The sequence below is a fragment of the Chiloscyllium punctatum genome, chromosome 8 (assembly GCF_047496795.1).
Source record: "Chiloscyllium punctatum isolate Juve2018m chromosome 8, sChiPun1.3, whole genome shotgun sequence".
Lineage (NCBI taxonomy): Eukaryota > Metazoa > Chordata > Chondrichthyes > Orectolobiformes > Hemiscylliidae > Chiloscyllium > Chiloscyllium punctatum.
The window spans coordinates 117777037-117800004 of NC_092746.1; the positions used below are offsets into that span (position 1 = coordinate 117777037).

The 22968-nt window shown below is 36.9% G+C and overlaps 1 protein-coding gene across 3 annotated transcripts in view; it reads right to left on the minus strand.

Annotated features, from left to right (window-relative positions):
• Positions 1-1181: 1181 nt before the first annotated feature.
• Positions 1182-22968, minus strand: part of LOC140480839 (meiosis-specific coiled-coil domain-containing protein MEIOC-like) — an 81144-nt gene continuing 59357 nt past the window's right edge. For all 3 annotated transcript variants that reach the window (XM_072576308.1, XM_072576309.1, XM_072576307.1), the window contains 4 exons: positions 20866-22669; positions 14593-14727; positions 9795-9975; positions 1182-9259 (listed from right to left, as the gene is read on the minus strand). In XM_072576308.1, coding sequence (XP_072432409.1) covers positions 8970-9259; positions 9795-9975; positions 14593-14727; positions 20866-22669 — 2410 coding nt within the window. In that variant the 3' untranslated portion in view covers positions 1182-8969. The remainder of the gene's footprint in view (positions 9260-9794; positions 9976-14592; positions 14728-20865; positions 22670-22968) is intronic.

Here is a 22968-nt window from a genome sequence, read left to right on the forward strand (position 1 = left end):
ACTCTCTTCCCAATACCCAATGCAGATCAGAATCTTATCATTCTCCAGTGGGGGGCACTGACTCCTGTTCCTGTGGAAATTAGTGCAACGATTAATCGTTAATTAGAATTATGCAACTAGCCTCTATGAAATCTGTCTCATGGAAAGGCAGAAGTGCTCACCACTGCCTGGGCATTGCAATGTTCATACCACTGGGAACAGCATGGGGCAGCACTGCTGCCTCATAGCGCCAGGGACTCGGGTTTGATTCTCGTCGTGTCTGCATGGGTTTCCTCTGGGTGCTTCAGTTTCCTCCTACAATCAAAGATGTGCAGGTCTGGTGAATTGGCCATGATAAATTGCCCATAGTGTTAGATGCTTTAGTCAGGGTTAAATATAGAGTAGGGGAATGGGTCTGAATGGGTTACTTTTCGGAGGGTGGGTGTGGACTTGTTGGGCTGAAGGGCCTGTTTCCATAGTGTCAGGAATCTAATATTTAAACATCTCAACAGCAATTCAAATGCTGCATTCCAGGAACCGTCTTTCATAATGTGCTGTTTAACTGCCTACACTGAGAATATGGAACAGAAAGCAAAGTTAGTCTCAGTTCGCTGCGAGGGAACTAGAAGTATGGAGAATCATAGACTCCCCACAATGTGGAAGGCGGCCATTCAGCCAGAGTCTGCACCAACCCTCTAAAGAGCATCCCACCCAGATCCATCCCTCTACCCTAACTTACATTTCCCATGACTAATCCACCTAGCCTGCACATGATGGGCAATTTAGCATGGCCAATTCACCTAACCTACACATCTTTGAGTATATGGAGCATGCTGGGATGCGGTGATGAATACAGAATTGAGTTGAACAAAAGCATATAGGGAGCTGCTGTCGCAAGGTTACCATTTTAAATTTCAGGAATTAAAACCTTCTATTTTCTTGAAGGACAGAATTGTAAGCTGCAAACAGGCAAGTTGGGCTACTAATGAAATACAAATACTTGGGAATAAGACAGCCATCACTCGGTGATTCTAAAGTTGCTGTTTAAACCTTGAGGGGAATGTCAGAAAATGTTTTATTAATAGAGATTATAGATTTTTTTCAGAGTTTTGTATTTTCTATCACTTCTCACTATTGCAAATCACTCAAGGCACAAAATTCCACCCATAAGTTCCATACCCAAGAATAAGAACAGTCAAAGGTTAACATCAAACTAATTTAAACTTTATTTCTTCGCAGTAATGGGCTAATGTTCAAACTGTTTTTAAAACAGAGCTCCAATGCTGCTACACACCCCAGTTAAATATAAACTGCAACTTTTAAAATAATTCAGCACTTGAAAGCTATGTCTGCGATAAACAAAAATTTGATTGTTAGCAAGACAGAATTCAGCAACATTTGTAACAAAATATTGTTTAAGTGATTCACAAAGACAGTATATTTATAATTAAACAGCATTAACAGAATGTTATGATTGGTCCACATATATGCACTGCAGACTTCTCCTCTGTGATCAAGTTTCAGTCCTTGTCCTATACTGAATTTATAGATCAAACGACATCTTGTACACCTTCCAGAACAGAGCAACCTAACCACATGATTCTAACAATAGGAACTAAAATATTTTTCCCATAATATTTATGCAGCAGCAGCAACACAGGTTATTTTCTTCCCAGTATTTGATGAGAGCATCTTTTAGTGAACATTGTTATCCTCAAAGTTGATAATATCGTGACCATCTTTTCTAACACCTCACTCTCACAGGAGAAGTCTGCAATTGCACACTGGTCTTAAGCATCTGAACACTTCTACCTTAAGAAAACATTGGAATTCCTATTTTAGACAAATCATAAAGATACTGTAGAAATCCAGTGATTTAGAAACATGCTCAGTTCCAGTTAGTCTCTGGATAAAGCACAACTTACATAAATGCTATTGAAATTAAACAGTTAGTTGCATTGGTTAAAAACCACATTGAGCATGGAAAGTGCAGTGAAAAGATTAAATTATTCAGAGCTCAAATTATTTGGCTTTAGAATTTTTTTTCCCTTTGTTAACGCAAAGCTAACAGACTACAATAATTAAATCTCCCCTGAATATAAATTAGGTGTTCTTGTGGGGCAATCATGTCAATATCTTTCCTTAGGCAAACCAAACTTCCTGTATATTGTATTAAATCTAACAATGGTGATCAAGGCAAAAGACATGATTAAACATTTAAAAAACTTGGAAATATTGAAGTACCACAATGCTTAAATTTTCAACCAAGGGCAGAGGTATTGTGGGCAAACCCCTTATTTGTTAAATTAACATAGTAAGAAAGGGGAAAATAAGTGCTCCATAACATTCTAGCACCTAAAACCTATTAAGTTGTTAGCAAATTTCACACTGATCCAGGATAGAACATACTAACATAATAGATAACATACTCTTCATTTGATGAAGATAGTTTAGATTATTGCATAAATTACATTCCATGCCATTAAATACCAGTGAAGGTTGATTGATTTCACAATAGTACCATTAAGCAAGTGCCTCATGCCTTTTACTGAACCAGACTAATACAAATACATTTAAGAAAATTAGCATGCTGCACTGTTAGCTATACATTGTCACATCTTATGTAATTAATTTTCTGAACAGCTAGCAGAAACTAACAATATTTTAAACATCAGTAGTAACAAGTTTAATTATAAAGCTGCTGAATCCAACATAAATACAGCTTTTTACCATTTAAAATAAAACATCAGTAAAAGGCACATTACCATTTTTAAAATACACAAAATGATTTAGAAAGATTACACACACCATGAATACAAATTAACGTATGTAACCCAAAGAAGAATCTACAATGCCCAATACATTCATTACTAGAGCACAATCCAGTATGGCTACAAAAATAAATTTGTGTAAACAAAATCTAAGATTTTCAAAAATGCACAAGCAAATCATCTTTTATTCCCTTCTTTATGTAGGTCACATTGCCGTACATTTCAATGTGTACGGTTTTAATGCTTTATTAAAATCTGTAGCAAACTAGTTCCATAAAATTTATACCAAAAATGAGAATTGTAAACCTATTATACAAAGGCATGTTGCAATCTAGGTTATAAAAGGCAGCACTGATCTCTGTGGATTTTGACTGAAAACCACAACCTTTATAAATTCAGAAACATTGGTCGTTAAAATTGTCTGTGGGCTATAATAACTATAAAGATTAATTGTATCATCATTCTTTTCCAGAGATTAATGTACCTGGAATGTTTCAACAAATTTAATTACTGAATTTTAAAATTCACTTTCTAAAAGGAAACTTTCTCTCTTTGAATTCCAAAATATTGACAGCCAACAGTAAAATATATGCCTTGATAAAAATAATTAGGTAATTCAGAATGCAAAATAGTGCTCTGTAGTATTGGTTTTAATGTCTGAATTAATTAATAAATATAACTACACAGTCATCTTCATGATATAATGTTGTGACTACAAGCATTCATTAAAGATTAGGGGATATAAAGTTTCTACTTCTGTGCTTGAAAACCCATGATTGTGGGTGGAGTTGTTGGTCGGGGTAATGTTTTTGATGTACAGAGGAACCTCAATTATCCTGCATTCAACTATCCGAATTTCAGATTATCTGGAGAATATCACAAGGTCCTGATGCTACGCTAAACAGTGTTAGCTGGCATTCGATTATCCGAACAAAATACTCCCTGCCTGTATCATTCAAATAATTGAGGTTCCTCTAGTACCTAGTAAATGTTTTACATTTTCATAAGGAACACATGAAATCTGACTTTTAAACAAAATCAATTTGGTGGTTTCCTGAACATTTAAAGGGAAGTAATACTTATGTCAACACTCAACAATTTGCATTTACGGAATGCCTAGGAAATTAAGTTTAGAGATTAGGAACATATATTCCATTTAAAAGAACCTTTTAAAAATATGTAAAATGAAACACAGGGTCAAATTTGGAAAGTTATTCAGACTGCCATTTCTTCATTTGTTTCAATTTGAAGAGGAGATTCCAGACCCACAGCAATGTGGCTGGCTCTTAATTGTCTCTAGGAACTGACAAATATAGGATGGGCAATAAATGTTAGCCCAGTCATTGATGCCTACATACCATGAATGAATCAAAATAATTAAAAATTGATTGTTGGTTGGTGTTAACCATAGATCTTAAGATAATTAAACCCAAAGACTCTCAATGTTGCCTTTTAATAATTTTATGCATACGCAGAACTAATGTAATTTCAGTGGGTGCTACTACTTTGCCTTTAAATCAAATCTCATAGAATAGTCCCAAAGGGATTTCTCCCTGAGCCAATCTCTCCAAATATAAACTATGAATACTACCTAGTTTATAATACCATTTTTCAAAAATGAGATCACATGGTCATTTTTATTAAAAGCATTAAATTGACAAAAGAGTTTAGTGTAATATGAATGAATAAACAATTTTGACCTATGTTAATAGTCCTATAAATATCTCAAACCTTCTCTACATTCACAATGCTTTAAGACGCAAGACTTCTGATTGTCTAAGCCCAAGTATGAAAACTAGCATATGACTAGCTCTATGTAATAGAATGTCTCCAGTCCCTAAATGGTTCCAAAATTCTAGAAATAAATCAGTTAAACAAAAATAGCTTTGGTAACCTAGTATTGTACACAGTTAAATTTGTGAAAAATACTTTGCACATACAACCCAAAAAACTAAATATTAAATATATATTTCCTGAGTAAACAGTTAATCTGATTAGGAAGGTTTGGCAAGAATAATCCCATTAATACAGTACATTAGATACTAAATCTGAATTTAAATTAAGATTGAATCAATATTAAAATAAATATGGAATGCTTTAAAAATTATAATCCCTCAAACTGATAACTACAAAAAAAATCTATTTGTCTTCATTAAGTGCTTTCTAAATCAAAGTACAACATTTATTATTTCCCCACCATAGAGGGTTAGTAATTTGAAGAACTAATCCTGAGTAACAGTTCTTTTTCTTTCTTAAACATTTTATGCAAATTATAGACTAAAATGAGATTATCCACGTTATGTAGCACTCATATGCATTCATTCAGTCTTTTAATTCTGTAATGCAGTGATGATGACTACGTTACAAAGATTGCACTATGTTAAATACCACACTAAACAAGTTGGATTACATTTCCTCAGTTGAGTAGTTCATAATTATAATTTATAATTACCTCTCAATTTTAATTAACAACCCAACAGGATTCTGGTGGATGTTTTTCAAATGAGCAAGTAAAACTTTTGTTCCTAGATTTGCACCCAGTTCTGTTCCTAGATTCTCAAAATAGGTAACTTCAAGCTGTCACTTGTTTCCTAATTCAACAACCTTAGCCAACCAGGTAACAAAAAGTATTTTGTTTTTTTGAATAGATTATACAACAATTCAGGAGAAAAACAGGTTTTTAGATTGGAAGAATGAGTTTCAAATGTGAGTTTCAAAAGAACAGTCCAGTTACCTCTTATATCAACATTTCACTAAGAGATTAATTTAGTATTTATACTAATTTGCATGATGAGACAAAATGTGATTTATTGAACATGTATATTTGGGTGGGTTGCTTTAACTCCCATTTTAAAAAAAGACAAAACTTGCATAAAAGACAATTATCAAATAGGCTAAATATCAGTATCACTAGAATTTTTAAAAATAAAAAATTGTGAAAGGGCTAAGAAAAATTTAATTTGTATGCTACTTGTGACAGCAAATTTATAAACAACACTGACAATTTTGCCGAGGACCAAACAGAAAATCCTTCCTCCCACATTAACCATACATTTTTTTTGGTTTTAACAAAAATTAATCATTTCGATGCCTTTTGACTTAATTTTATAAAATTAATTGACTGGCTATGTTTAAAATAATAATTTCTGCATAAGTACACTACAAAATAATGACAATACAGCAAAAAAAGTCACCTTCCTTAATTAACCACAAATTTGTTTTACTTTCAACAGCAATTCTGAAGGAATGCTTCAGTAAAATCCAGAAACACACTGGAAAAGGCTTCTCATTGATGGTGAAAGGTCACCAGCATTACTGCTAAGATTTCAATTTGCCTAATTGTTTTCACCATTTTGGAGATATGGGTCATGGAACGGATGATGCATACAAAAGATAAGAGTCTTGTTTCCCCCCAATGTGGTTTAACATGTGTATTTAAGCTTCATGAAATTTTTTTTCTAACCAGTCAACTTGAATTTTTAAAAAATATAAACTCATGAAAAAAATACTGGTCTACAGATTCCAGAACTGAGCAATGCACCCTACTAAAACCAACAAATTTAAAGGAACAATTGTCAGTCAAGATGCGACTGAATTTTCATTTGTAGTTAACATGCTATTATTTTCCTTAGAAAGGATTCATATTTATAACCTGAAAGAAACTTTTTTGCTGAAAATTCAATTTGTATCTTGAAGTTTAAATTCTTTTGTCTGAACTCAATTGGCATCACTATTAGAAAATTAGAGATTAGAAAATCTAGCTATTTTTGTTTTCTTCCCTTCCTTGAAAATAGTATAAAGTAAATTAAGATATGATGCAACATATTCAGCATGGAAATTATTAGCTTTAATGGGAGCCAACTCCCTGTTACTTGAAAACAACAAACCCTCTCCCCCAACTGAAAAACTTAGTTGAGGCAGTGCTTATCAGTGCAGTTAAATACTACAACGTGCTTCAAACTTTTTATTAGTTGGCAAATGCACGTAATATAGTAGTTAGCCAAAGAAATCAGAACATTTCAGGATTGATGCTGAGTCAATTTTTAATTTAACAGTGTAAAACTGATGTAGGTTTGAAAGAAAATTGAAAATTGGGTGCTTACTATAATGGGATAGTTCTACAGCTGTGTGGCACGTTTTTAAAAAAAAATCCCAGTATCTCCAATGAAGTGAGAAAGAATAAAAATACATAGGACAAAGCTAATGCTATCTAATGACCGTTTCTGCAGATGAGTGTGTGAATACTGGTTTGGGTTTGATTATAATAGGTCCATAATTAGTGAAGTAACCCACCAGACCTCACTATAGATGTTCAAATGCACATGTACAAGGTACAATGGACCACAAATGCCAATTGTACCATAAATTATCGTGCATCATTACAGTGACAAGATAGCAGTAATGCTATAAAATAACAAAGTTTCAAAATGAAATATGTTACATTTTTGGAGAATATGGGTTCCAGCAAAATTATTATTAGTTAGCTGTATTATGGCACCAATTTGTTTCATAGGCTATTAACTGCAATCAGACAAATTACATAAAAATATCATTCTTTATAACTCCCCTTCCCTTTCTGGAGTTCAAATTGAAGAATGGATCGGTTTGTGAAGTGAAACCAAATTAAAAGTTACTGGTGCATGTTTAATTGCCGGGGATCTCATTGCATGTGCAATTCTTTCATTTTGCTCATCTGAAAAAAAAGAAACCTATAACTAAAATATCTCATCATGTTACGAATTGGATGACTGTTTTTAAGTGCTTAACATTACTAGCTAATTGTTCTTCAATGCACAGGCACATAACAGTACATTTCTTTAACAAATAATATCAAATAGAATTGTTAAGTAATATATCTCATAACTCTACAATTTCCTAACCTGTGAGTTATGAAAATCTTGTTAACTCATTGGATAGGTAAATACATTTTTTTAAAAATAGCCCTGTTTTTGGTTATGAATGTTTCAGTTGCCATTACAATCTAATTTATTCGCGTGACTACAAAGTTGAAGAAAATTTGAGAGATAAAGTAATCAAATTCCCAATTATCTATGTAGTTACTTTTAATTTAAAAATGATCCAATTCCAATTCTGTTTTTCTAAATTTTCTCAAACCTTATTGGTATCACAATACTTTGGAAAGTGGACAGTACTGTTCCAAAGTTCCAGTGCCTAAACTAAATTTAGAATCTGACCACGGCACACTAGTTCAAAGAAAGACAAGAGATTCTAACAAATTCTGTAATAACGCACAGAATGTCAGTAGAATATGAAAATAACCTGTTAAATAATGAAATTGTTCACTTCTAGTTGATTTTAGCACCATTACTTTTTTTTAAACCAGTTCAATGTTACAGTTGTGTTAATCCCCAGTTAAACAGGTTTAATGACATTTATTAATATTCCTCAGAATGGAACATTTTAGTTTTCAATAATATTTCATAATTTAAAATTTAATTAAGAAATATTCTACATAACCACAAAGCGTAAAAGAAAAGAACTTGCTTCATTGATTGGCTTTTTGAATAAACTCAACGCAATAGAAATTATATTGCAATTTAGAAACTAAAAAGGCAAACGACTGTAGTTCTCGACAGTTCTCCAACATGTCAAAATCAGGTCGAAATGGGTGCTACATAAAACTGCAACAGTACTCTACTCCCTTAGTAGTGCCACAGTGGTTCATTATTTCTTCACTAATAATTACTTCATTCACTAAAATTCAAAATCTTGTTTCAGTACTAAAAAAAACAATTATTTGGTTTCTCCCCTCTTCTGCACAAGATGTGGTGCAATCTCCTGAACAGCCTGGTTATGATCTAGTGATATTAACACATACCAAAGCCAGTTTCAAATAGAAATAAGTTTGTCAATATCCTGATGCAGCTGAAATTACTTCTTACAGCACAAATGTAGTGTCAGGATCTTATAGAAATGGTGATCAAAATTTCACACTTGTACTGAGATCAAATTTCATTGTTCCACATCATTCCTCCTCTCTTCTCAGGTAATCAACTTGCCCTTACCATTCAGATTACAAGGTTAATTTCAAATTTCGGCAAGCTTTTTTTAAAAAAACGTGGCTCATCATTAATCCTAGAAGTTCATACAACGCAAACAGATACGCAATAGTGCTTTAAACACTTCATCCACAGTTTGACATATTCCATAGCAGAACTCACAGAATAGAACGCAGTTGCATTTTAAGCTGTTGCTTTTTCAACACACTTCTCTCTTACAATCAATTTCCATTTTTATTGGTGCATGTCCAGCAAGGTCAGATTCAGGCTTTTCCACAATTTTCTCTTCAGCAAGTCTCTTATCATCATTTTTGACAGTAGCACTCCCCTGACCAAGTTGTTTTAATGCCTTTTCAATTTCAACTTGCTTGACTACAGTGCCCAGGAAACATTTTGGCAAGATCATCTGCAATGCACACCAGAGAGCAGTACGGGCCTTACGTGTTGAAATAGTCAAATCCTTTATGGCAGCTGCCAAAGCCAACACATCTGTGAAACAAAACACGTAAAGCGATTATCATAGATATTGAGAGGTATTGATGTCGAGTGATTCTGGAAAAAGATCAGTTTATGGATTACAGCAACCAAATGATAGAGAACAAGACAGGAATCAGTCAGCACAGTCAAATGGCAATTATTTAGTACAGCATATTTTGAAAACTTTGTGATCTATTATTTATAAGCTCTTTAACAAGCATCAAGTTTCATCAAGAACAGAATTTTTTTTGTATTTTTATTACAGACTAGGGAGTTGTCAAATAATAATCTGTTCATTTTTCAGTGCTTTGTAAGTAACCAAAGGATACCTTGGTTTTGTATTTGTTTAAGGTTGAGAGAGGCAGAACAGTGATACTAATATTTACGAAAGGGGTACAGTCTCATAGGATTTATCAGTTGGAATGACAGTAATGTACTATGTTCAACTTCCCATACAAAGACAACAATATTTTAACAATAGCAAATTCAATTCTCTTTTGTGTGACCATCTACACCAGAAGCTAATACATTGTGAAGAACTGCTTACCCTTGTCATCATTGTAGCGAGGCGCTCCCTGCCTCTGACGATTTGTAGCATTAATTATTTCATCTTTACGACGTGCTTGCGTGACATGAATGGCTTCCAAATGACAATTGAGAGTTGAAGATATATTAGCATGAATGGGAGAACTTTGAAGGCGTTCCATTTTGCCAAACAAGGTCAAGACCTGCCATACAATTAAAACTATAGTCAGAAATGCTTCCATTCTTAGTGAACACTAAATTTTCAAATTTAACAGTGCTAAGCAGTATAATGGTAAGTACTTCCCCATGAAGTTTCTCGTACATCTCCAATTTACAAAAACAAAATGGAAAAATATAATCTCTGCCATGAAGCTGCTTACCAAACTCAATCATGGCTCAATTGATAGTCACAGTCAGAAGGTTATGGGTTCAATTGCCATAAAAACCAAGGCTGACACTCTAGTATTGAGGTGACATCTGTTGAAGGGATGATAAATACCTCAGACTGCTCAAGTAGAGGGTAATGTGAGAATCAAAAAGGGGTAAAAGCCTACTTGGCTTCGTCCTCATGAATGTACCTAGCAGATACATCTGTCTAAGAATAACCACTACATAGTCTTTTTGGAGACAAAAATCCCCATTCTCTTCCACGCTGAAAGGCACTAATACTATGTTAGCTATATGTGAGATTCGTAATTTCAATTTCGATCTAATAGTTAAGTTACATCCCCACTGATATTTTTCTCTTTTGCATGGACCTCCAAAGTCTATGTGTGGCAGCAACTTCTGAAACCAGAAGTTATTGCTAAGAATTGCATTGGCCTACCATTGGAGCAACTTCATCTAGGCTATGTGGATATGCAATGTTCATGAAGTGCTGTGAGCCATCAATGGATATTTGATTTATATTCAACCACCTTTTCTTGCAGATTTACGGATGTGCAGTTCAGCCAGCCAACTTACAGTACCATAAGCTGTTAGGCGAATTCTTCAATCCAAATTTTTGTCAGCCACATTAATTCACAATATAATAAAAAGTTTAATCTGGGTAAAATCAGTTTCATGCTAAGCTGTCCTTTAATTCCTTTTATGAACAAGATGTAATGTCCTTGCAAGGGGAATGCAAATCCTGTTAGCTCAGGGAGGCCAAATCCACAGGATCTACAGTCAAATCACTCATCAAGTAATTAAGATGATAAATAGAATTTTAACCATCAATACTATGGCGTTCAAGTTTAAAAATAGCAAAGTCTTGTTACAAATGTATAGGGTGTTGGTGAGGTTATGCTTTTAAGAAAAGAGATACTGCAATTGGAGGCAGTTCAAAAGAGATTCACTAGGCTGATTACTAGGATTAAGGGACTGATTTACTGAGAAAACAGGTTCAGCCTTTTTCATTAGAAGAAGAAAGATTCTGAGGGAGCTGATAGGGTAAATGTTAACATGTATCCACTAGTGCGGGAATTTCAAATTAGGGGACAGAGTTAAAGAATAAGGAGGCATTCATTTAAAACTGAGATGCAAAGGAATTTCTTCTCTCAGAGAATTGTGATTGTTTAGAATTCCCTACCCCAAAGAATTATGGAGCTAGGTCACTTCAAATATTTAAAGAGGAGGTAGACAGATGATGAAATCATCGACTTGAGGCCTAAATGAGGTGGCTTGGGAAAAAAAGGTATATATCAGATCAGGCATGAACTTAAGAGTTATAGAGTCCAACAGCACGGACACAGGTCTTTTAGCCCAAACTGGTTCATGCCAACCAAAACGTCCATCTATGCTAACTCCATTTCCCTGTACTTGGCCCATATCCTTCTAAACCTTTCCTATCCATGTATTTGCCCAAATGCCTTTTAAATGTGTATTAACCCACCTTAACCACTTCCACTAGCAGCTCATTCCATATGAATTCTACCTCTATGTAAAACAGTTGCCTTGCACATCCCCTTTTATTCTTTCCCCTCTAACCTTAAACTGATGCCCCCTTGTCCTCGATTCCCCAACCCTGGGAAAAAGACTGAGTGTACTCACCCTATCCATGCCTCTCATGATCTTATACATTTCTATAAAATCCCCCCTTCTGCTCTAAAGAGTCATAGCTTCTCCTAACTTAGAGAATTATAGGATAGGCTTGAGGGGCTAAACGGCATAATTCTGCTTCATCAGATGATTTGACCTTTTTTTGCAAAATCTGCATACTTCAAAGCTTTCAGAGAACTCCAGAAAGGTTTTCATGATCAGAGGTTGGTATGTTCTGTAGGTTTTCATGGAATCAGCTTCAGTGAGGTCAAACTCAGCATTTTTGTCATCTGTTGTACATCAGGTGCTGAGATATTAAGTAGGACTGGGAGCTATTGTACAGGCATTCATTTCAGTGTATGATGAGGTTCATCAGGGATACTAATGGAGATAGTCATATTGTCATACAGCAAGAAACAGACACTTTGGTCCAACAAGTCCACGTTGACTGTAATCCCAAACTAAACTAGTCCCACCTGCTTACCCTTGGCTCATATCCCTCCAAACATTTCTAATTCATGTAATTAATTATCCAAATATCTTTTAGCATTGTAACTGTACCCACATTCGCCACTTCCTCTGGAAATTCATTCCACACATGAACGACTAAAAACAAATTGCCCCTTAGGACTGTTTAAAATCTTTTAAAAATATGTCCCCCTAGTCTTGAAATCCACACCCTCAAGATATCTGCCATTCATCTTATCTATACGCCTCATGAGTTTATAAGCCTCTAAGGTCGCCCCTTAATCTCCTACTCTCCAGTGAAAAGAAATTTGAGTATTTTTGTGGCTGCCCTCTGACCAAAGAGGGGAGTATATTCTAAACAGCAGACAAAAAGAAGTATGGCTAGCAGTACCCAGAATGGAGGTGCTTTAGTTTCCAGACAATGTTTATTCTGATCTTGGTCTTTTCTATGACCGTTTTGCAAATTCAAGTGGACTCCAAGGTACCTGGGATATGGGTCATTCCTGTCTGATGTGCTGGGAGATACCGGAAGTTCACAGTTAGTTGCTGAGGTGTAAAGAAGTGACTGTGGTCTCAGTTGAATTTGGATGGTGATGCCTGTAGTTAACGATTACTCTGTCACCTCGAAGTCCTGGGACAAGGAACTGCTGAGAGTTGATTGGGTAGCAAGGGCCAGATCATCTGTTTAACCAAACTTCCTAGAAGTGGTCGGAGGCATGTCATTCACACATTGAGGCACAAGAAACAACAACATTGACTTTGCAAAGTCCTCCTTACCAGCATCTAGACTTGTGCCAAAATTGGGAGAGTCATCTCAGAGACTGCTCAAGCAAAAACCTGATAGTCATATTCATGGAATATGACACTACCACACTGACATTGTCCCAGATGCCAGAATCACCATCACCAGATGTGTGCTGTTCCATTAATAGGACAAACTTTCCAAAAATGGTGTCAGAGTGAGAGTTGTGCTGGGGTTCATCAACATTGTTGTTGAACATGAAGTCTTATGGCATCAGGTCAAACATGGTAAGGAAACTTCCTGATCACATCTCCATTAATGAATTCAGAACTCCACCAGATTAAACAACACTTGAAGGAAGCACTAAGGGTAGCAAATGTACTTTGCGCCAGGTTCTTCAACGTCCATCACCATGAGTGACTCCACTACTGACCGAGCTGGCCAAGTGCTAAAGGACATATATACCTAGTCTAGTAGGTAGGAGGCAGCGAAGGAACTAACAAAAAGAGAGAAAAATATACTTGATCTCATCCTTACCACCTTGCCTGTCAGATACATATCCTGATGAAGGGCTTTTGCCAGAAACGTCGATATTCCTGCTCCTCAAATGCTGCCTAACGTGCTGTGCTTTTCCAGCACCACACTCTCAACTCAATCTCCAGCATCTGCAGACCTCACTTTCACCTGTCAGATACATCTATTCATGACAGTATCAGCAGGAGTGACCACCACACTTGTCCTTGTGAAGACAAAGTCATATATTCATAATATGGAGGTTGCTTAGCTCAGTTGGGGGGATGGCTGGTTTGTAATGCATATTGACCCAGCAGCTTGGGTTCAATTCCTGCACCAGATAAATTACCATGAAGAAATATTCTTCATTACTACTCTTGCTTACCTGCGGTATGGTGCCTCTCAGGTTAAACCACCAACAACTGTCTCTCTAAAGAGACAGCAACCCTATTGTCTATGCCAATATTCCCTTTGATTTAAAATAGAGATCATGATGCAGCTTGGTCATCAACAGCAACAGGAGGAGATTCAACCATTATTTACAATTTCTTGGCTTGGCAGATCCCTAAATTGACCATTACTATCATACCAGCTTTTTTCTTGCATAGTCCAGAGAGATCATGGAAAATAGTCAAACCGCTTCCATAATTTAAATTAAATGTTAATGATTCTTAGTGTTTGCTGGTACAAGTAATAAATCTGTTCTTAAAATTCTAATTTGGTGGCCAAGGAAAGAAAAGTCAATAAGTAATAATAGTTAGCCTGGGAATAACCAAATGTTTTCAAATTGCAATTTACATTAACAAATGCTTTGTACATATCCAATATTCTTTATAAACAGTTTTTCAAGTAGACAATAAATAAAATTGTATATAAATGATTTACTGGGTAGAGTCTTACAGCATGAAAGTACACCCTTTGGTCCACTTGTCCATGCCAACCAGCTATCCTAAACTGAATTAGTTCCATTTGCCTATGTTTCGCCCATTTCCATCTAAATTAAGGCCTGAGAGAACAGGAAAAATAACAAGAACAAACTGTGTTAAAAAATTAAACAAAACACAAATATGAATCATACCCTAGCTTGTTCGCGTAACTGATCAACAATTAAACGATCTACTCTTGAAGGGTTGGAAGGCAGGCGAGGAATAGGTGTATTGTTTGAACTAGACACTCGCTTTCCAGGAAAATTTCTTGCAAGCTCTGCTTCAGTCTGTAATTAAAGAAGTGAATTAGGACATGTTTTGAATTTGACTTCATAGTTTGTTAAATTTTTTTGGAAAAAGTTAAATTAATAGGTTTGCATTATTTGTGAACATGAATGGACACAATTGTAGAGAAGTATCAACATTTACAAATGAAATGAATCAAAGAATTGTTGAATCATAGAATCCCTACAGTGTGGAAACAGGCCCTTTGGCCCAATAAGTCCACACCAACCCTCTAAAGAGTAACCCACCCAAACCCATTCCCCTATCCTATTACTCTACATTTACCCCGACTAATTTACACTTCACTTACACACTATTATTGTCAATTTAGCATGGCCAATTCACCTAACCTGCGCATTTTTGGACCATGGGAGGAAACTGGAACACCCAGAGGAAACCGGAACACCCAGAGGAAACCCACACAAACACGGGGAGAGCGTGCAAACTCCACACAGTCACCCGAAGCTGGAATCAAACCCGGGTCCCTGGCACTGTGAGGCAGTAGTGCTAACTACAGAGCCACCATGCCGCCCCAAATGATCTGGAAATGAAAAAGAATGTTGTAAATTCAGCTGGTAAATTTTCACGTATAAGGACTTGGCAAGATTTGGAACCAGAACTCTAAAAATAAATTTCAGGTTTAAAAAAAAAGGCAAAAAAATGACATCCTAATTTCTAAATCTAGGGGACTGTAAATGTAATGAGGCAATACTGAATCAATACTGGGTATTGGCTGGGCCACAACAGGAGCACTTTTCATTGTCCACACATCTCTGCCCGCAATTCACAAAGCATCAAAGTAACAACTCTGTCACTGATTGCCACATTGACAAGCAACTAAGTACTCTTCTGCTCTTAGACATATGGGAAATGCAACTGGGCCTCAAGAAGGGAGATGAAAAAATGTTCATTACAATAGGGTTCCTCTCAAGACTCCTTCATTACTCTGGCCTTGCCCCCTCTCCCTCCCTCAGGCAGAGCACAGCTGGAGAGGTCAAAGTGTTGTGCAAATCTAATGCAGAGTGGGAAACACTGCAGTAATATGTAAATGGTAGATTGTATATCTTATAGTGGTAAATTTAATCCTGACATAAAGGCAAATAAAGGGTAAGGGAATTTCCATCTAAATGATATTTAATCCTGACATTAAAAGACAGTTGATCTTTAATGGGGTGAGGCTGTCACCAAGCAGACTGGAAACTGTATGGGAGGTAACACCATACTGAAAAGTGAGGGGTGAAATGGTATTCCAGAAGAATAGAAAGCAAAGTAAAGGTGGAGGGGTTACACTCTTGCTCAAGACTGACCATGGTATAATAATTAGAGATAACCATAGTTCAGGAGATCAGTACATAGTATCAGTTTGGGTAGAGATAAGGATATAGAAGGGGAAAACAGAAAGAAGTTACCAAGAGGGATGGTTTATAAGTCCCCTAACGATAATCACAATGTAGGACAAAGTGTATAAAGATCAAGTGGATGCTTGCAATAAATGGTTGGCAATTAATCATGGGTGATTTTAATCAACATGTAACAACAAAATAAGGCCATATGAGTGGGCATGATAGCTCAACTAGCTGAAATGAACTGGGATATTAGGCTAGGAGACAAATCAACATAAAAGTGGCAGACAATTGAGGGTGTTATAAAAATTTTTGTATGGGGAGTGTTCCATTTTGTTACTCATTTATAAGTGCCCAGCAAACAAGTGACTTACTAGGTAATTTCAAAAAGCAATTAAATATCATTACCATTGCTTTGGACCCAGAGTCACATGATGGGCAGAATGGGGTAATGATGGCAGATTGCGTTCCTTAAAAAGTACACCAGTGAACCAAATGGGATTTTATAAAATCAATAGTCATTTCAATGTCACCATTACTCAGACAGATCATGTTCTACCAGCTGTTACATTAAATTTGAACTCATCTCCTGAGCATTAGCCTCACCCTATGGATTGCTTGTTCAGTCACATTACCCAAAAGAACATTTCAGAATACTCAGCATAAGTATCTTCATAATAGAAGGAAAAAATTGTAAGAGGACGATCTATTGAAGTGGAAACTCATGGGTAACGTATTAAAATGGGTAAAAGATTGGCTAGCTGCCAGAAAACACAGTATGCATGAACGGGTCTTTATCTGCCTGGCAGATTGTGATGAGTGGAGTCCCACAGGAATCTGTGCTAGGTGCTCAGCTTTTTACAATATATATCAATGACTGATGAAGGGACTGAAAGCATGGTGGCTGAATGTGCAGATGGCATAAAGATCAATAGGAAAGTATGTTTGAAAAAACAAAAAGAGCCTACAGTAGGTTGCATGGGCAAAAATCTGGTAGATGGAGCCAAATATGTGAAAATGCAGAGTTGTTCACTTCAGCAGGAAGAATAAAAAAGCAGAACATTACTTAAACAGAGAACAACTGCAGAATTCCTAGGTGCAGAGGAACCTAAGTGTTCTGGAGCATGAATCACAAAAATGGTTGCACAATATTGTGCAAAGGATTATTCCTATTCTAAAATAAAATAACCTAACCTATGCACCCCTCAGTTCACTGCTTTCCACGTCCAGCAGTCGCTTAAAATGTCCCTAATGACTCTGCTTCCACCACCACAGCTGGCAACGCATTCCATGCATTCACAACTGTGTAAAGAACCTGCCTCTGACATCTCCTCTATACCTTCCTCCTGATATCTTAAAAGTATAATCACTCGTGCCACTCAATCCTGCTCTGGTGAAAAGTCTCTTGCTATTGAGTTTATCCATGTGTCTCATTACATTGTATACCTCAATCAGGTCACCTCCCTTCCTCCTCCTCTCCAGAAAGAAAAGTCCAAGCTTAGTCAACCTCTCTTCCTAAGACAAGCCCTCCAGTCCATGTAGCATCCTGGTAAACTTCCTTTGCACCCTCTCCAAAACCTCCGTATCTTTCCTATAGTAGGGCGACCAAAACTGGACACAATATTCCAAGCGTGGTCTCACCAGGGTCTTGAAGAGCTGTAGCAAAACCTCACGGCTTTAAACTCGATCCCTCTGTTAATGAAAGCCAAAAACACCATGTGCTTTCTTAACAACCCTATCCACTTGAGTGGCAACTTTAAGGGATCTATGCACTTGAACACCAAGATCCCTCTATTCCTCCACACTGCCAGAATCCTGTCTTTAATCCTATATTCAGCATTCAAGTTCGACCTTCCAAAATGCATCACTATGCACTTATCCAGGTTGAACTCCATCTGCCACTTCTCAGCCCAACTCCACAACCTGACTATGTCATGCTGCAACCTGCAATAGCCCTCGATACTATTAATGGCACTTCCAACCTTTGTCGTCTGCAAATTTACTAACCGACCCCTCAACCTCTTCATCCAAGTTATTTATAAAAACTACAAAGAGCAGACGCCAAGAACAGACCCCTGAGGGACACCACTCAACACTGACCTCCAGGCAGAGTACTTTCCAACTACAACCACTCTCTGCCTTCCGTCAGCCAACCAGTTCAGAATCCAGACAGCCACATCTCCCTGGATCCCATACTTCCTGACTTTATGAATGAGCCTACCATGACGAACCTTATCAAATGCCTTGCTGAAGTCCATATACACCATGTCCACTGCTCGATCTTTGCCTACTTATCTCGTCACCTCCTCAAAAAATTCAATAAGATTTGTGAGTTACGACCTGCCCCTCACAAAGCCATGCTGACTTCCTTTAATCACACTATGCTTTTCTAAATAGTCATAAATCCTACCCCTCAGAATTCTTTCCTTGCTGACCACAGACGTAAGGCTGACTGGTCTGTAATTGCCAGGGATTTCCCTATTCCCCTTCTTGAAAAGGGAAACAACATTTGCCTCCCTCCAATTCTCCAGTACGACACCAGTGGAGAGTGAGGAAGCAAAGATCTTCGCCAGTGGCTTAGCAACCTCCATTCACGCTTCCCGGAGCAACCTAGGATAAATCTGGTCTGGCTCTGGGGATTTATCTTAATGTTTGCCAAAACTTCCAGCACATCAACTTCATCAATCTTATCTGCCCAAGCCTATTTCGCAGCTCCTCAAAGTTCTCATTCACAACACGGTCCCTTTCCTTCGTGAAAACTGAAGCAAAAAAGAAAAAAAAAACATTTAGGGTTTCCCCGATCTGCTCAGACTCCATGCACAAGTTCCCTACTCTATCATTGACTGGCCCTACCTTCTCACTGATCATTCTCTTATTCCTACATAAAAAGAATAAAAATCTAGAAAATAATCAGGAAGGCTAATTGAAATAACTGCAGAAAGACCAGTATCCTGTCACCAAGTCACCTTTTATTTACTTGTGCACAGTACACTGACTGTGTCCAGCCAGCTCAGAGTCAGTCCCCTGAACTGAGGAGATTTTAAATCTCCTGTTAATTTTGGTCAGCCAGTCCCTCCTGATTGACTGAGGTTGTTAACCTGGGCCAAGGATCTCGTGGTCAATAAGGTTTACCTGGTTCCAATCAATAATTAAATACTATCCTATATCACAAAGGAATTGAACGTAGTAATAAGGATGTTATGCTTTAGTTTTATAGGGCATTGGTGAGCTCAATGTATGCAGTTGATCTCCTTAAAAGGATGCAAATAAGTTGGAGGTAGTTCAGAGGCTTACAAGACTGATATGTGAATTGACTAGGTTGTACAGATTTGACCCATTTCCACTGAAATTTAGAACAGTGAGATATGATAGGACTGAATTATACAAAAGGTTCTGAATCAACTTGGCAAGGTGGTCATGGAAAAGAATTTTCCTCATGAGTCAATCTGGAATTTGGGGCACTATTTAAAAGTTAGGGGTCATTTTTTTTTAGGACAAAGGTGAGGAGAGGTTCTCTCTTAGTAGGTTGTGCATCTTTGAAATTTTTAAAAAGCGGGAGATTCATTGAACATTTTTCAGGAAAGGCAGGCAAGATTAGATTCCCTACAGTGTGGAAACAGGCCCTTCAGCCCAACAAGTCCACACCGACCCTCCAAACAGTAACCCACCCAGACCCATTTCCCTCTGACTAATGCACCTAACACTATGGGCAATTTAGCATGGGCAATTCACCTGACCTGTGGGAGGAAACCGGAGCACCCAGAGGAAACCCACGCAGACATGGGGAGAATGTGCAAACTCCACACAGACAGTCACCCGAGGCTGGGATCGAACCTGGGACCCTTTTGCTGTGTGGCAGCAGTGCTAATCACTGAGCCACTGTACCGTTAGGCAGGAGAATCAAAAATTGAGGATTAATGAGAATGTGTAATTCAAAACACAAAACTTATCAGCCATGATCTTATTGAATGGCACTGCAGGCTTGACAGTCTGTATGTCTTCTTCCACTCTTCGTTTATATGTTCTGTTTGCTGGACTGTTCAGAACTATAGGAAGTAGTGTAAGGTGTACATTAACCATAGTGAGCTGAGCTAAAAGAAAATTCTTCACTCAAGGTTGTGCATCTTTGAATTACTCAGTTGTTGGAGTAGATTTAAAACTGAGATCAATCAAATTTTGGATTCTAATGGAAGAAGGAATTTGAAAATTGTTAACAAAAAGTGAAGTTGGCATTCAGCTATCATCTTGATGAGATGAACAATAATGCTCAACGAGCCATTTGCCAGTTTTCTGTTTCTCACGTTCTAGAGGCCAAGCATTTAACACATGATAATAGTGTCTTTAACAGGATATCAACAATATCAGTATGTGTGCTTGAAATATCTGAAGGTAAGTTACACTATAATTAAATGAAACAAATGTTTTTAATATTACCTTGACTATAATTTTCCATTATTAGTGAGAACCAACTCAAGTGTGGATGATTTCAGCTTAAATTTCTTAAAGCATTTCAACTTTCATGTACCTAATTGATTCGCTTAAAAAAAAAGGCTTAATGCTACACCCTTGTACATTATATTGTAATGGTTATATTACTGTAAGTATCTTCACAAAGAAGAAGAAGAAATATTTTTAAACTCCAGCTTCAGATTCCTTTTTCAGGACCTTCTATTTAACTAGCTGACAGTTAATGCATTTCCTACAAGTGATTAAGTAACCCATTCCAACATGTTCAAAGGCCAAAAATAAATTTAAATAACACAAAAATAATTGGAGATTAATTCCTATAACCTCTACCTTTTTCCTCTCCTTTTCCAAAGCCCGCCATTGCTCATAACACTCTTCCAGTCGTATGTGAAGTTCATTTGCTGGACCACTACGATTCTTCATAGGTCTGTACTTGGAAAAAGGGGGTGGAAATCCAAAGTAGGGTGCGATCATATCTCCACCAAAAAGGTCATTCATAAAAGGGTGCAGCTGATTGAAGTCATCATAATGAAAAAAGTCAATTAATTCAGGGAATGGAAATGTTGAAGGTGGGAAAGGAAAACTAGGTGAGGAAAATCCATGTGGACCAAATTGGGAGAAGTTTTGATTTTGTTTATAATCAGGCATCATGAATGGAAATGGGGGTACGAAAGAATGATTAATGAAATCAGACAAATTGCTACCGTCCTGTTCTTGTTTTCTATGATACTGTTGGTGATTTTGACCAAAAGGTCCCAACTGCAAAGCATGTTGATACGCATTTTTCCGCCCCCTCTTATCATCTCTGTTGTTAGCACCATTATGTCCATGTTTATTGGAAAATCTGAAATATTTGCCCGAATCATCATTGTGATGTTGTGTCCAGTTGTTACCAAAGCCAGTACATCGTTTTCGAAACTGATTATCTCTGGTCGTAGAAGATTCATTCTGCAATGATGTAGTAATCTTCTTTTGTTCTTGCATCTGAACACCAGCGTTGGATGAACCCCAATTTCTAATGGTATTGTTTGGGAATTTCTGGCATTCATTTTGCCTTAAGGATTCCAATGGAGCTGCTGAAGGATAATACATAGATTGAAGGGTACCAGAAATTGGTAATTGTGCTGAAGAACCACTACTTACAGCAGAAATAGTTGATGTTTGACAGCTTGTTGAAATGTTCCCATCTTTTCTAAACACTGGACTAGGCTCACCAGAGGAGCTTAACATGTTGCTATCAGACCACAATAGGCTGCTTTGGGAAGAATGAGGACTATATTCATCAATCTGTGGCAGAACGTTTGTTAAATTAACATACTCCGATGACATAGGGAAATCATCTAAACAATTCTGGTGAAGCTTTTCACATTGGATCTCAAAGTTGCCTCGTAAAACATGAGTATGGTTTTCCTGTTTTGGAAAGTCTAATGCAGATTTTCGGTTTATATCAGCCACAAAGCCATTCTCTCTGGAAATTTGCTGCCCACAGAAGTTCATTTGTGAAACAGAAGAGTTATTTTTAAGAGAACTTGCATTGAAGTCTTCAAATCCTTTTTGAATTGGTTGTTTTTCCTGCAAAACCTTGCCCCACAATTCACCAACATGAGGGCCATAACTACTTTCACAATTCTGACTGCGATCTTTAATTCCAGATGCTATAAATTTATTGTCTCTAAAACAGTCAGTTTTATAGTATTCCTTGCACGTGATTGTGTTACTATTGCCACAATTATTATGAAAGTTATGTGTGGTAAAATCAGAAATTCCCCTTTCTGCTTCCTCATAATCTGGTAAACAGCCATCAAATTCCTTGGTCTGGAAGGAGAACCCTTCTTTATGAGGCAAAGCATTGTTTCTTGCTGAGGATGACAGATCTCTGGGTCGAGAATCAGACTGATTGGATTCCTTATTAATCATGGTCTTCCATGGTTCTGAAAGATTAAAACTTTGAAAATCTTGAACAAGTTCAAATTTTCCTGTTTCAGATAATGCCTGAGAGTTCTCTTCATAGTACTGAGAAACACCTAAACGATTTGCAATTCTACTGTGATCCACGTTATTTTTCAAAGTTGGTCCAATAGAATCCCCATTTGCATTCGACCAAATTGACTGAAATAACCTAGAGGATGAACCCCTGCAGGAAACAGAACAATCACAGCTCAAAGACTTATTTCACAAAGCATCAGCATGAGTTTAACAATCACTGTCAGATTTTGTCAGATAGTACTTTGCAGTTTACTTCATCTACCAGCAATATAATGAAGTCAATTTATTGCTGAAGAATCACATATGAAAGAATGTTTCTCAAGATAGCAGCTACTGAAAGGACTACATAAAAACTATTATACACAGATATTTTTTATTATTCCTTTACATATCAGCATTGCTGACAAGGAAAAATTGTTGCCCATCACTAATTGGTCTTGCTAAGAT